The sequence below is a fragment of the Gymnoscopelus microlampas genome (assembly GCF_963454915.1).
Source record: "Gymnoscopelus microlampas genome assembly, chromosome: 6".
Lineage (NCBI taxonomy): Eukaryota > Metazoa > Chordata > Actinopteri > Myctophiformes > Myctophidae > Gymnoscopelus > Gymnoscopelus microlampas.
In genome coordinates, this window is record NC_139943.1 from 5,672,341 (window position 1) to 5,687,973 (window position 15,633).

The following is a 15,633-nucleotide window of genomic DNA, read 5'->3' on the forward strand; positions in this document are numbered from 1 at the left end:
ACGTTCTCAGTCTCCATGACTCTTGATTTCAGTCGTAGAAGCCAGCATGTCTTCTATGGAAACCTGTTGAGCAGCACAAATATCTACGAGCTCTCAATGTGTCGCAGACGCATTGAGAGCTTGTAGATTGTCTATTTTCGTTTTTTGTTTTTAACACATCGTGTGCCAGAGGTTTATTAAAATAGGGTACATCCAGTGCCAGCATATCTTCCATCCACTTACGCTGATACGTTTCGTGCCGTAGAAGCCCCGACGCGGATGTGCATGTAAACAAAGCGAGACGGCGGAGGGTCCCGACTAACGCCTGGAACAATAATATTTCTAACGCGATCCTCCATTGCAGAGTGAACGCTGATCGAAAACGGCTCACTTCCACCACGTTAAAAAGAAATAGGAGATATTAAGCTTTTAGTCAAGGAGTTAGCATTGGAGCGGACGAGCGGAAGCATTTTTTACATGGATCCACATCCGGCCTCTCCTTTCTCAGAGACTCCTTGGATGATCCCAAAGTTTCTTTAGAGCGCCCCCACGTGGGAAAAAGTTTTTTGTTTTTTTTATTGGGACCGTTTATGGCACATAGCGCATAGCTTCTCAAAAACGGTCCGGACCGTTTTTGGCACACAATATGTTAAGATTATTTGACAGTATTTCAAGTGTTCAAACTAGCAATTATTTTTAGACGCATTTTCCATAAAACCCTGATGGTCTCGGTATATATACAATATATGTCTCATGAAAGTCTCGTTAAAGCCTCAATCAGTGATTTCTTCACCTGGTTGGCAGTATGTAGAACGGAAGCCACAACATTACTAACATATCCTACATATCATTTTAGAAATGTCAGTCTGTCTGTTCTCCTTGGTTCTCCTCAGTGGCTTAAGCAATTGAGACCTGAAGCCGATTCTACATGTCTCCTAAATCTCCTTTCACACTGTTTCACAAATGGCATAATAGGACTTATTATTATTACATACACATTTTTCAGCCGTGAGATTCAATTTTTGCTTTAATCCATGAGTCTGAAGTAAACTGGACCTGAGATGGCTTTGTACTCTTTTTTTCTTTTCTTTTTTTTACACCAGGCCCAGGGATGGAACGATATGAAAATTATATGCCACGATCATTCATCATTGTGACAAAAGTAACCTCAAAAGGACAACATCGAAAAAGTCAAAATATTAAAGTAAAAGTACCTAAACGTTCTGCTAAAGTACAGTACTTGAGTAAATGCACTTCAATAGTTTCTCCAGATGTTAAAAAAAAAGGCCTGATTAGTAGTGGAAAGTAACTAAGTACATGTACTCAAGTACTGTACTTAAAGGGATATTTCACTTTCAAAAAAACTTTGGGTCATTGTATTGTCTACTCATGCTTTTGTGAGCCCCCCAGACCGTTTTTAAGTTTCTTGATTCATTATTTAGATATTTGATGTTCATTTTATCAGACACGCCCCCTTCCTACACAAACCCATAACTTCAAACTCCATTTTTAGCATGTTAGATTAATCAAAAACACCCGACCTTGGTTCTGGTGACTCACCCTGCCCTCCTAATACGCGAGGGGGCCGTGTTTTTTCGATAACCTTTTTCATTTATTTTTTATATATATTTTTTTAAATAAAAATAAATAAATACAGTAAAAAAATTCAATAAAATAAATGAAAAAAGTCATCGAAAAAACACGGCCCCCTTGCGTATTAGGAGGGCAGGGTGAGTCACCAGAACCGAGGACCGGTGTTTTTGATTAATCTAACATGTTAAAATGGAGTTTAAAGTTATAATGGGTTTGAATAGGAAGTGTCTGATAAAATGAATATCAAATATCCAAGTAATGAATCAAGCAACTTAAAAAACGGTCTGGGGGGCTCACAAAAGCATGAGTACACGATAAAATGAGTAGACGATCAAGTTTTTTTTAAAGTGAAATATCCCTTTAAGTACAATGTTGAGTTATTTGTACTTTACTGTAGTAATTCTCAATACTTGTATCCAAATATTGTATTTGTACTCAATTATTTGAAAACTTTAGTTCCTAGTTACTTTGCATATTTTGATTATTATTGCAAGACATACATTAATTAGTACTTCTACTTTTGGTACTTTAAGTATATTTCAATGCCAATATCTTTGTATTTTTACTGAAGAAAATTTGGAATACCGCACTTCTACTGTACTTGTAACAGAGCATTTCTACATTGATACTTTTACTCAAAGTAAAACATGTATTGATACTTTTACTTAAATAAAACTTGTGAGTACTTGTTCCAACACTGATGATCAGTGATAAATAACAATGTGTTGATACATGACTTGAAAAAAAAAAAAAAAACAGAAAAAAGAAGCAGAGCCACAAACAATATTGATGATGTTTTATTATTCAAGAGGAAACTATTCCAATGTTGATTGATTCATTTGTTTGACATCTTTATTGGCAAACATGCTTAATGTGTGTCCTCTCTGTCGGGTGGAAACCTCATATATCCAAAACTGCAGTGGTGTAAAGTAACTAAGTACATTTACTCAAGTACTGTACTTAAGTACAATTTATTTTAGGTACTTTTACTTTACTGGAGTATTTCCAATTGTCTATACTTTTACTTCTACTCCACTACATCTCATAGGCAAATATTGTACTTTTACTCCACTACAATTATTTGAAAACTTTAGTTACTAGTTACTTTACAGATATAAATTATTACATTATAAAACATACATTAACCACTACCTCATTTTATACATGAGGCTAAAGCTTCGCGATGCGTTGTGAGCTTGTAGATCTGCTATTTTCAAACATTTTAGTACTTTTACTTTTGGTACTTTAAGTACATTTTGATTGCAGAATTGATACTTTTACTTAAGTCAAATATCTGAGTACTTTTTCCACCACTAACAAAAACTCAAGCAGTTAGAATGTGTAGATAGAGAGGTTTCTGCCCGACAACAACGATAAACAAAACGATCAAACACTGACTATAAGCCTGAGAGCTTGTTTCCATATATGGTGCTTCCTTTGTGTGTCATAGAGACCCGAAGTGTGACATCACAGCCACTAGAGGACGCTATTTTTCTCCATTGAAAATACCATACGACAGTTGGTTCCCAAACTGGGCCAGGGGGGGGTCCCAAATTATTTTAGAGACAAACCAACATACAGTATTCATGTATATAGAGGATCTGCACATTTATAAAGTTACAATTTAAGGACTTTTTAATACCTCTAAAATAAAATTAAAAAAATAATAGGTCCTTTACTACGCCAAAGTAACCAACAAACTATACTATAAGAAATTGTCAAACATTGGCCAAATTGTCAAATATTACCTAAGAAGAGAGAGGCAAACATTTTGAAAATAGTCGAACTACAAGTTCACGACGCCTCGCATTTTGCATTTTACTTCTGTGACCCAGCGGGATAATAGCGCCCTCTAGTGGCGGTTATGACAGAGTGACGTCAGGACCAGTGTTGATTTTGACAGCAAATTTAGATTTTAGTTTTAGTCATAGTCTTTTGAATTAAAATTCTATTTAATTTTACTCATATTTTAGTCATCTGAAATGTTTTAGTTTTAGTCTAGTTTTAGTCGACTAAACATCATCAGATTATAGTCGACTAAATCTACAGTTGATTTAGTCGACTAAAATGTATTTTGTGGCGGTGCCTTGATGGCGTCGTAATGGCTGATTTTACACTTGGCTGCGACGCGTTGTGAGCTTGTAGATCGATCGGCTATTTTCAGAACGCAACACCCGAGCGCAACCAACATAAAAAATGACTTGTCTTTTAGTTCTACTGGATCTCTTCTCCACTAGTCCCTCACTGAACATTTTAGTCTAGTTTTTATTTGTTGACGAAATTGTCAGTATATCTAGTCTTAGTTTTAGTCATCATAGCTTAGTTTCAGTGAAAAAAGGTAGTCCACGAACATTTTTCGTCATAGTTTTAGTCAATGAAATCAACACTGGTCAGGACTTCAGTTCTCTATTATCACACGCAGACCTTATTGGCAAAAATGCTTAGCAAACAACCTGTACTTTGCATGAGGGTCTATCCCACAGTCCTTCCCCTCCTCGCATTTACATGTCTCCTGGTCACATGGCTGCGTGGCCCCACACTGAGGATGAAACGGAGACACAAATGTTGCTTTAACACACACTCATGATTAGCCTGGGATCCAGACTGCTCCGCTACGTTCGGCGGATTTATTTTGTTGTCCAATGTAAATCTCGAGTCACTTCCTGACTTGCCTTATGCGGGAACGCCTACTGAGTGGCAAAAAACGACTTCCTGTCTCATACATCCAAACAGAAAAGTCCTATCTGATTGTATTAAACAACGTTAAACTCACCAACATGGCAGCTTTACGGAAAGCTTGAATTATCATCTTTCTATCTGTGTCCCGGTGGAAGAATAACCACCTGCACGTAAATTATTGACATAAAGTAGCTCATAACATGTCTATGTGGATTTTTGTGAAACTTTGCAGATAGAAAGAGGATAATTCAAGCTTTCTGTAAAGCTGCCATGTTGGTGAGTTTAACATTGTTTAATACAATCAGGTAGGACTTTTCTGTTTGGATGTATGGGCTGTCAAGGCCAGAAAGTATTTTTTTGCCACTCAGGAGGTGTTCCCGCATAACTTCTGGGTACGATGATGTCACGGGCAGAGCCTCTATTGAAATCTTTTTACAGTCTATGATTGAAATGGGAGTCAAATAGGAGGCTGGCCAGACTGATAAGCAGAGAGAGAAAATAGAGAGAAAAAATCAGCTGAACGTAGTGAATCAGGCTGGATCCCAGGCTAACTCATGATTACAATATTATGCAATATACACAGTATGTGGTGTGCGTGTGTGCGTGTGTGTACGTGTACACATACGTACATATGGAAGTACTTGGCAGACGGATTGAAACCAGGCATCTTTGTTTTTGGCACAGTCTGGACGATCCTCAGGACATTTGCATTTTTTGCGCTTGCCACAGGGAGCGGTCTGACCACACTGAGAAAGACACAGAGATACGACAGAATTATGCTATAATCTACCGTATGTGCATGACTACAATATCATATACAGTGGTGGGAAAGGATATTCACGTGTTTTACTTAAGTAAAATCAGTATCAATACTGCAATGTAGAAATACTCTGTTACAATAAAAGTCCAGAATAAGAAAATGTAAAAAACAAAATGTACTTAAAGTACCAAAAGAGTATACTCATTATGCAGAATGTCCCATTTCACAAGTTTTCAAATGTATAAAAATCGTTTGAAAATAGCAGATCTACAAGCTCACACTGCGACTCATTGTGAGCTTGTAGATCTGCTATTTTCAAATGGCCGAAATGTATATAGGGTTGAAGTGGTTTTGTAATAATAATCAAAATCTACAAAGTAACTAAAGTTTTCTAATAATTATAGTCGAGTAAAAGTATATTGTGATGGTTGAGAACCACTGGTGTACATAACTAACTACAGTAGAAGAACTGTAATGATCTCGCTCCGTACAGTGTACACTGTGACACAATGGAGTTCATTTGAATATGCAAATGAGGTCCAGCTGTCACTGTGTCACACATTGTCCCTGTTTGACTGAAACATGTAAGAAATAACTGCTGTCTGATAAGGCAGGTAGAGCGGGGTTCGCTCGAAACATTGGACGGTTCTCTCGGTTCGATCCCCGGCTCCACCTGGGGTGGGGGGGGGGAGGTTGTGTCCTGCTGATTTGGAAGGACTTACGTCTGGAAGAGCTCTCTTCTTAACAGAAGCCATGTGGTCTTGTCCTTCCATCTCTTCTTCAGCCTATAATAAAAGGAATGTTAAGTTATCAGACAGTTTACCACATAATGTTATGTGAGCTTGTTGATCTGCTGTCTTCAGATATTTTTAGTGATTTGGTGTAGAGGGACAAAAAGGAGGAGACCCCGGTCAGTGACGTATACAGGCTTTAAATGGGTAAAGGTGCTGTGAGTGATTATTTTTGTTTGTTAAAATAAGTGTTAAATAATCATTACTATAGAGTTTTTGTTCAGTAACAGTATTAAATAGCTCTATATTGTGATAGTAATCATTACTATAGAGTGTTTGTTCAGTAACAGTGTTAAATAGCTCTATATTGTGATAGTAATCATTGCTATAGAGTGTTTGTTCAGTAACAGTGTTAAATAGCTCTATATTGTGATAGTAATCATTACTATAGAGTGTTTGTTTAGTAACAGTGTTAAATAGCTCTATATTGTGATAGTAATCATTACTATAGAGTGTTTGTTCAGTAACAGTGTTAAATAGCTCTATATTGTGATAGTAATCATTGCTATAGAGTGTTTGTTCAGTAACAGTGTGAAATAGCTCTATATTGTGATAGTAATCATTGCTATAGAGTGTTTGTTCAGTAACAGTGTTAAATAGCTCTATATTGCGATATTCGACCCATCTCTCCAGCTCTTTAGTAAACAGAAAATACATTTTCAGTGAGGATACCAATTTTATCCAATCAGGAGAGATAACTCATACAGGATAGAGCATAAACAGTTTGAACTGGAACACAAAACATTTTGAACAGGTAAATGTATCTCCTATGATTGGAAGAAATCGATGTCCCACCTGAAACTATATTTTAGGTTTAGTAAAGAGCTGGAGAGACCCCTGTTACTGAACATCAGAATATGGAGCTTTAACTTTAACCATGAAATATCACTTTCAGCACCTTTAAATTGTACAGTTTCAGGAGGTCAACAGGTGACGATCAGCTCTTACCTCACAGACCACAGTGAGCGTTATTATTATTATAATTAATATTATCAGTGGTGGAAAAAGTACTCACATTTACTCAAGCAAAAGTATCAATACTGCAATGTAGAAATACTCTGTTACAAGTAAAAGTCCGGAATTCAAAACTATTGATACAAAAGTATTGGTTTCAAAATGTACTTAAAGTACCAATAGTAGAAACCAATAGTACCAATAGTAGAAAGTACTCATTATATAGAATTTCACAAGTTCTCACATGTATAAAAGGTAGACTTGTAGATTGGCTATTTTCAAAAGGATGAAATATATGTAGGGCTGAAGTGGTTTACGTGTGTTTTGCAATAATAATCAAAATCTACAAAGTAACTAGTAAGTAAAGTTTTCAAGTACATGTAGGGGGGCCTGGGCCCTAGCGTGACGGTCCAGGCACCCTAGGCTGCGATGCCAGCTTTAATGCATTTCATGTCAGCCTACTTTCCCCATCCCTCTCTAATTAAAGGCAAAAACTAAAAAATTGTAGGGGAGTAAAAGTACAATATTTGCTTCTGAGATGTAGTGGAGTAGAAGTAAAAGTACTGAAAATTGGAAATACTCCAGTAAAGATTTTTTTTTTTTTTACAAAAGTACAGTACTTGAGTAAATGCACTTAGTTACTTTACACCACTGATTACCATCATCATGTCTTACCTTGCAGACAGTGAGCAGAGACACACACAGAAGCAGAAGGGTGAAAACTCTGATCTTCTCCATGCTGATGTAGAAAGGCTGCTGGATGAATCCTCCAAGTCTCACTAGTGTAGAGATCTGCTGTTTGTCAGCGGTGATGAAGAGCTCCTCAGTGCTTTGTGTAAAACCAGCTCAGTGTCTCTTCTCTTATACAGCATTTCATCACACAGCGTCATTATCATACATTTGCATTTACATTTTAATATTACTGACTTTTTACGAGACACATGTCTCTGCCGTTAGAAGGTTTTATCTAAGACAAACAGTGAGCCTATCTGAACACGTGTATCGTCTGCATAAAGACACGTCCATTGTTCTCCTCCCTGCCCTGATGTAGCCAGTGGTGTAAAGTTACTAAGTACATTTACTTAAGTATAATTTTGAAGTATTTTTTTGTTCACTGGAGAATTTCCAATTTGCAATACTTACTTCTACTCCACTACAATTATTTGAAAACTTTAGTTACTAGTTACTTTGTAGATTTTCATTATTATTACAAAACATACATTTACCACTTCAGCCCTTAAACTTTGGCTATTAGAAAATAGCAGATCTACAAGTTCACAACGCGTGTGCTTTTACTAAATTAAATTTTGATTACCGGACTTTTACTTGTAACAGTATTTCTGCATTGCAGTATTGATACTTTTACATAAGTAAATCATTTGAGTACTTTTTCCACCACTATCTATATCGAGAGAGAGAGAGAGAGAGAGAGAGAGAGAGAGAGAGAGAGAGAGAGAGAGAGAGAGAGAGAGAGAGAGAGAGAGAGAGAGAGAGAGAGAGAGAGAGAGAGAGAGAGAGAGAGAGAGAGAGAGAGAGAGAGAGAGAGAGAGAGAGAGAGAGAGAGAGAGAGAGGTTCAAATCTAAAATGACACAGGTACTTTCCCGGTTTTAATGTGTTAAAACAAATAGCTGAGTCAGGGTGTGTAGAATACAGTCTCTCCCTCATCTAACAGTGAGCTGCCTGCTGGTCATAAATATCGTTGCTCTCAGGACAGAAACCTCTTATCTCCATAGGCTATTCATACTTTTTGTGTTTTTTCATAAATTAACACCCTTACTTGATCATACTATACAGCGTCACACAAAAGCATCAAAAGTAGCAGATCTACAAGCTCGAAACGCTTGTAGATCTGCTACTATTGCTAACTTTGAATTAGAAAAATCCTGAAAAGCAACAGTTTTGGACATATGAGGTTTCCACCCGACAGAGACTAATAGAGTTGAATTTGAACCCTATGAATAGGGCACGAGCCCACGAAAGATGAAGAGATGGTTTTCGTTCTAAGACCCCAAGTGTTGACCAGCCGACACCAAAGAAATGAGACTCAGACAAAGACGGATGTAAGTCCAAGATCTGTATTGCCCGAGTGTGTACACGAAGACAGTACAAGTTACAGACCAGAATAATAATCACACTGATATTGTAATAACATACAATGGTATTTATACACAGTTGGACTTCAATGACATCAGACATAGGTGCATCCTTTTGATTGGCTTTAAGACCCTCAGACGTAGAATGGAGTCGTAGGATGGACAGGCGTCTGGCTGTCTCAATAACAAGTTGTTGTTCATCTTATGGTGTCCTTGTGTACAATTCTTGGTTCCATAAACAAGTATTCCTTCGATATGGTAGGACATGTGCCTGGTTTTATCTGTGATTGGATGACAGCTGACACCGGGGATTAGTGACAAATAATTACATATCCCGGTCATACAGATACAGGTCATCATACAGAGATACAGTTAATCAGGACAGTTAACACACTATTTGACATTAAATCACAAAGCTTTGACCAAAACTGATTGGAAACATATGGGTCAAAATAACTCTAACAATCCCCCATGTGGTAAAGGTTTTGTCGAATGTCAAAAGGCAACAAGGGTGTAGTCAACTAACAAGGCTTCTTTTCAGGTTTACCTAGCAGCGTCATCAAATCTCTGCTCTTGTGACATTTTTCAAAAATTAACAACAAAGGCAAGTCAAAATAGGCAGACTTGGTCTCCTAATGAGTAAATAATAATAAGCGTTAGGAGGATGTAAGAAGGAGGAATACATATGTTAGTACATAGAAATCTTCTTGATTGATTGATTTTTTTTCATTACTTCATAATAATTTTAATAGTAAGTGGGCTCTAGGATGTTGAATGAGAAAAAGAATACATCACTTCACAAGTTCCCAGGCAGGTATTTATAATTATGAACAGCATCAACAGATCGGTCAAACCTTTCTTTGTTTTGCAGGCCACCCCTTTGCAGGATGGCAGAATCCGAATTTTTACTCCAGCCGTCTGGGGGTTGTTTACCTAAAAACCCCACAATTTATGTACCACCAGGAACTTACAGTCCCAACATAGTCTCGTTCCCAAGAAGTGTTGTTTCATGTTCCGCCTTCAAGTGTGTAAAGGCCCCGTCATATTTTAGCCTTACTTCGCCTTGAAGCAATACTGTGGGTTATATGTTATATGTTAATTAACGATTGGACAACCTTACCAGCGGCTCTCCAGAAGCAGTAACCTAAAAAGGTATTTTTTGTCTGACACATATCTGAGAAATGTGTCCATACAATTTTTTTACAAAAACACTTTATAATGGGAAAAACTCACGTGATGTGCCCTTTTTACTCACACAGACATATAGGACCCACTTTTTTCCTCCTGAGCAGGCGAGAGGAGAAGCTTTTGTCACTCATTAACCAGGACAATTGTTTAATCTGTAAAAGGATGAAATGGAGATCAGAGTTATTGTGGGCTAGGATAAATATTAACCTTTATACAATCCCTTCTCTTGTCAGTACAATATTGTATGACAAATATGTGAATAGTTTTTTTTTTTTTTTTTTTTTTTTTTTTTTTTTTTTTTTCATGACAGTAAGAAGGGAAGGTGTAAGTTAGACACTGGCAGAAGGCCCCAACGGGTAGAGTTCATGCCAGTCTGGGTCGGAGGTAGGCTCCGCCAGGAAGATGTCTCGTTCAGTGGAGAATAGATGGTGTACAAACCGTTTGACAAGGGGAATGACACAGCATTGCAGGACCAATAGACCCAATACCAGAGGTATCAAAACTGGTAGTACGAGCGCCCCCACCCAGCTGATCCAGCCCCAGCCTAAGTTCCTGAGATAGGCGGCAAAGTCATCAGCAGGAAGGGGCTCACGTACCGCATCACGCATCCTGTCTATGGCAGAAGAGACATTCTCATAATTATCCTGAATAAAGAAGCAACAATCTGTCTTATTGAGCACTCTACACACGCCACCTTGCCTTGCCTCAACAATGTCTAGTACAATTCTATTCTGAAGTACAGCCTCTCTAATTTGATGCTGTTCTGAGTTAAGGGCTGCTAGACTGTTAGTAGTTTCACTGTTCAGAGTGAGAATCTCGACACCAAGTTGATTGATCTTTTGTAAAGCAGCTACAACACCACCAAATGGAAACATTCCCCACGCGACTGTCTGTCCCTGTGATGTGAACGGGTCTGCCAAAATGTACCCTAAGTACTTATTCTCTGCAGATCTCTTTAACCTGTGGGTGTGGTGTACTGTAGGACCCTCCTCTGTGTCGACCTCATACATCTTTATGGCGGGCTGCACTATGGCTGGATAACAGCAGCCTGACCATCCTGTGATGGGAAGATTGGCAAAGGCATGTTTTCCACAGACCCAAAACAGGCCGGGCGATGATGTCAACTGATTAAAAGGGCAGTTAAATGTGTGTATAGTGGTGTTTTGCCAAGTAACCATACAGTTTGGAGAAGTTCCATTTCTAATAATAATGTTAATGTCACACTGACTGTACCCGACATGGTGTCCGTAGATACTGCAGACACAAATTTCGGCTTTCTTAACTGGAACTAGGAACGTTTCATTGCGGGTCACAGTTTCACCAGTGTCCATACAGGAGATGTTATGCGGAGGAAACAGAGAGAAGTTATTGGTGGAGTGGGTGAGTGATATTTGCAATAACATGAGCATGGCATGAGGCAGTGAACAATTGGAATTGGGACCTAGGGCCCGTTCATAATGTAGGTGCGTTAATAAGTTAGAGGACAGGGGTGTTACTGTAAAACGATGTCTCATGTGACGGCACACCCAGCAATCATGACCTGGCGATAGAGCTTGGTGATGTAACACTGAATGAGCACAGGCAATGTTATCCTCACAAAGTTCTAAAGCACGGTGTGTGCGGGTGTGTGCAGGAGTGTACCCAAATAAGGTGGATAGGTTTATATTTTCATCAGAAAAAACAGTGTTGTCTACTGGGTTTATGGTGACAGGAGATGTCGGGTCCAGATCCTCAGAGGAGCGAGCCAGGTCAGCGAGTGGGAGAAGCACCTTGCCATCTTCGCACCACAGAATGTTCTTCTGATCCGCCTGACAAGGGAGAACAAGAGCAATAGAAAAAGGGGAGAAACAATAGAAAAGAAAAAGAACAGAAATGACGGTCCATGTGCGTGTGTAAGCCATGAGTGACACTAGTTTCGAAACGCTCCCCCTTTTTTTCTTTTTTTTTTTTTTTTTTTTTTCTTAATTGATTATAGGGTGGAATTTTAACATGAATTCAAAATGGTGGGTTTGATCAAAGAAACAAAAGGTGGGATTCCGTTTATGCCAGAAAAGATTTCCCCGTCGTCATAAATAGAATCCCCTCAGCTACCAAAATAAAATAAAAACTAAACTATCCGCTAACGAGAAAGAAACATTAAACAGATTTAACTTAAGACCAGCCCACCAGAAACTGAACTAATGAATGTCAAATAATCAAATTGAATTAATGATCATGTTTTGTCAGATAATGTAATTCTATGAAGTGAGTGTAGTGTCTTTGAAAGGCGGGGGAGATCGTTTCACGTGTCGAATCGGGATCCAGCCTCCTCTCCCGAATACTTTGATGACGTGGGAGTCGGTGAGAGTCACTTGGAACGGTCCCTCCCACAGTGGAAGCCCCCACCGCTGGTGGCCTCCCTTCGTCCTCACGGTTGGTTTAAGGAGGACCCAGTCTCCCGGGGAGATATTGTGGGGCGGATCAGCAGACACAGCAGCAGGTTGTCTGAGGGTAGGAGCAACAGGTTTTGAGGACAGAAATCTTTTCATTTCATAAGCGATGTAGTTCATCGGATCAGGAAAAGTCTGATCTTTCTGGGGTAATGTGAAAGGTTTAAGTGAGGGGACTATGTAAGGCCTGCCGAAAATAATCTCATATGGTGAAAGACCGTTGCTAGTGGGTGTCACGTGCATTATCAACCTAGCTAAAGGTACACACTGAGGCCATGGTATGCCTGTAGATGCTGAGATCTTGGTAATTCTAGCTTTGATCGTTCGGTTAGCGTTTTCAATCAAGCCATTTCCTTCTGGGTTATATGCACAGTGTGGTTTTTGGGTGATCTGCATTGTGGTGCACAAGTGTTTAATGGTGCTGTTCAAGAAATGGAGACCACGATCAGAATACAGAACCTCTGGAGTCCCAAAAGTAGGTAGGATGCGATCGATTAGAACCCGGGCCACCGTGTGGGCGTCGTTCTTGACACAGGGGACACTTTCCACCCAGCGACTGTAAGGATCAATGAAGTTAAGGAGATACAGAAAATTCTGAACTTTCGGCAGAGGGCCCACAAAATCTAATTCAAGAGTCTGAAATGGCCTCGTAGGAGAGGGGAATCTCCCCGGGGAGATCTTTACTCCCCCCTGAGGGTTGTGTTGTCTACAGATTAAACATTCTTTGCAAAATGTTTTAAGGAAGGGTGTGATGCCTGGTGCCCGAAAATGACGTTTAATGACACTACTCATACCTTCTGTTGAAACATGACCTGGTCCGTGTGTCACAAGGGCCACGGGGTGAAACAAGGATCTAGGAAGGTAAGGAAGACAAGGAGGAGAGGAGCCTCGTCGATATCCCTCTTTGTCAAACGCGCACCCCAGACGGACCCAGCGCAGCTGTTCCTTCATGGGTGCATTCTGCTGGGCCCGCAGGAGCACGTCTCTATCTAGAGAATCAACATCAGGAGGGGTGATAAGAGACAAAGTTAGAGCAGGTGAAGGTTTAGCGGCGGCTTTTGCGGCCAGATCAGCGAAAGCATTGCCCAGAGAGACCGGGTCCTTCAAGGTGGTGTGTGCAGCACATTTACATACCGCTAGAGCTGATGGGAGCATGACTGCGTCTAAGAGAGATGAAATGAGAGCGTAATGTGCTACTTTTCCCCCACTTGAGGTGGTGAAATTCCGCAGCTTCCATTGGGCGGCAAAAACATGCAGTGTGTTGAATGCATATTGGCTATCTGTCCAGATAGTGGCACTGCGGCCCTTGGCCAGGATGCAAGCCCGCGTCAAAGCAACCAGCTCTGCCATCTGAGATGAATAGCTGGGGGGCAGGCGCTCAGCCTCTATGATGTGGCACGCAGAGACCACAGAGTATGCGGAGCACCTATGGCCTAGAGAGTCAAGGGAACACGAACCATCAACAAAATATGTGAGTTCACAATCAGAAATCGGTTCACTTTTCAAGTCTGGCCTAGGGAGAGTATTCTGTGCTACTTCAGTCAAACAATCACAAACATGCGGACTGCCCTCACATGGAAGTGGTAATAAAGTGGCAGGGTTAAGTGAAGTGCAGCGTTCTATGGTAATGTGAGGTGAACTGAGTAAGATAGCCATGCAAGACAGGTGTCGTGCAGGTGACATAAAACTAAGTTTCTGCTCTAACAATAGTAACGATACCGCATGAGTGACGAGCAGAGTGGTGTCGTGAAATAGGACCAGAGATGAAGAGCTCTGAACCGCCAATGCAGCAGCCACGACGTGTCTGACACAGACGGGCATGGCGGCGGCCACTACGTCAAGACGGGTGGAGTAATAGGCCACAGGCCGGGGAGAAGAACCCAATTTCTGTAAGACAACAGATGACATATATGTTGCATTATCACACACACGGCAGTCGACAGTTTGGATGAACACCTTGCTATAGTCAGGGAGTGCTAGACAGGGAGTGGAGGCTAGGTCGGTTTTTAGATCAGTGAATTGGAGCTCTGCCTCAGGGGTCCAATTGAGTGTGTCTAGTGGAGACATAGGGCTGCCATAGATGAGCTTCAGCAAGTGGCTAGTCTTAAGGGCATAGTGAGGGATAAACTGCCTACAGAAATTAGCTAAGCCTAAGAATGACATTAAATGTCTTTTAGTGATGGGCTTAGGCGTTTGGAGGATAGCAGCCTGCCTGTCTGTATTCAGTGACCTTCCTTCAGCAGAGATAGTGTGTCCCAAATAGATAACACTGGGCTGCCACAGCTGTAATTTTTTCCCATTGACTCTGTTACCAGTCTCTGCAAGATGACATAACAGGGCCAGAGTGTCAGTTTTACAACTGCCTATGCTATCTGATGCTACTAAAATATCATCGACATAAGCCAAAATTTGAGATCTACAAGGTGGAGAAAATTTCTGAAGGCATGATGTAATGGCTTGTGAAAAAATGGTCGGAGATCATGAAAATCCCTGGGGAACACGATCAAAGGCATATTTGTGACCGGCATGTGTGAACCCAAACCAACCCCGAGAATCGGGGTGCAGGGGTACAGACCAGAAGGCATTAGCTAAGTCGAGCACAGAAAATGTATTGGCAGCCGGCTTAAGATCATTAAGCAAGGTAGAGGGGTCTGGTACACAAACAGCACGCCTTTGTACAGAGATATTCACTCTTCTAAGGTCAAGGGTCAGGCGATAGGCGCCCGAGGCTTTCCTAACAGGTAAAACAGGGCTATTGCAAAAGGCCTCAGGACAGGGAGTAATAACCCCAGACTGCAGCAACTCTTCGATAACAGGCCTAATGCCAAGCTCGGCCTCTGGCTTCATTCTGTACTGTCTGACTACTGGATATGATAACAAGTTGGGCATGGGCTGTATTTGGACAGGAAGTATGTCCGTCATGAGGCCTACATCCGCGGGGCCGTGAGACCATAGTGAAGAGGGCAATGACAATAGCTCGGGATAAGTACTGGTGTCTGGCTCAATAGTTAGGATGAGGTCTGCCTCTGGGGACTGAGCCTGAGTGGATCAGCTGTCTAGGTGTCTCTGCACTAGGGTTGGCACCCCCGACCAGCCGGTCAAAGGGATGCGATACATCTGCAGTCCCGGGTCCTGCTCCACTCCATGATTGGTGGGGTGTGGTGTG

General features: G+C 40.6%; 1 protein-coding gene across 1 annotated transcript; it reads right to left on the bottom strand.

Annotated features, from left to right (window-relative positions):
- Positions 1–2,403: 2,403 nt before the first annotated feature.
- On the bottom strand, positions 2,404–7,592 carry LOC311047557 (uncharacterized protein). The gene is made up of 4 exons (XM_084060298.1): positions 7,432–7,592; positions 5,734–5,796; positions 4,881–4,997; positions 2,404–4,111 (listed from the first exon to the last, which is right to left on the bottom strand). The coding sequence occupies exons 1-4, from the start codon at positions 7,492–7,494 to the stop codon at positions 3,998–4,000; spliced, it is 357 nt and encodes a 118-aa protein (XP_083916424.1). The 5' UTR covers positions 7,495–7,592; the 3' UTR covers positions 2,404–3,997.
- Positions 7,593–15,633: the final 8,041 nt, after the last annotated feature.

Excerpts from the sequence above, each read along its gene's own strand:
- LOC311047557 (XM_084060298.1), bottom strand. The coding sequence starts at position 7,494 with ATGGAGAAGATCAGAGTTTTCACCCTTCTGCTTCTGTGTGTGTCTCTG. Across the intron at positions 4,998-5,733 it reads AGAAGAGAGCTCTTCCAGAC|TGTGGTCAGACCGCTCCCTG; the intron begins GTAAGTCCTTCC and ends TGTCTTTCTCAG. Across the intron at positions 4,112-4,880 it reads TCTGCCAAGTACTTCCATAT|TGTGGGGCCACGCAGCCATG; the intron begins GTACGTATGTGT and ends TTTCATCCTCAG.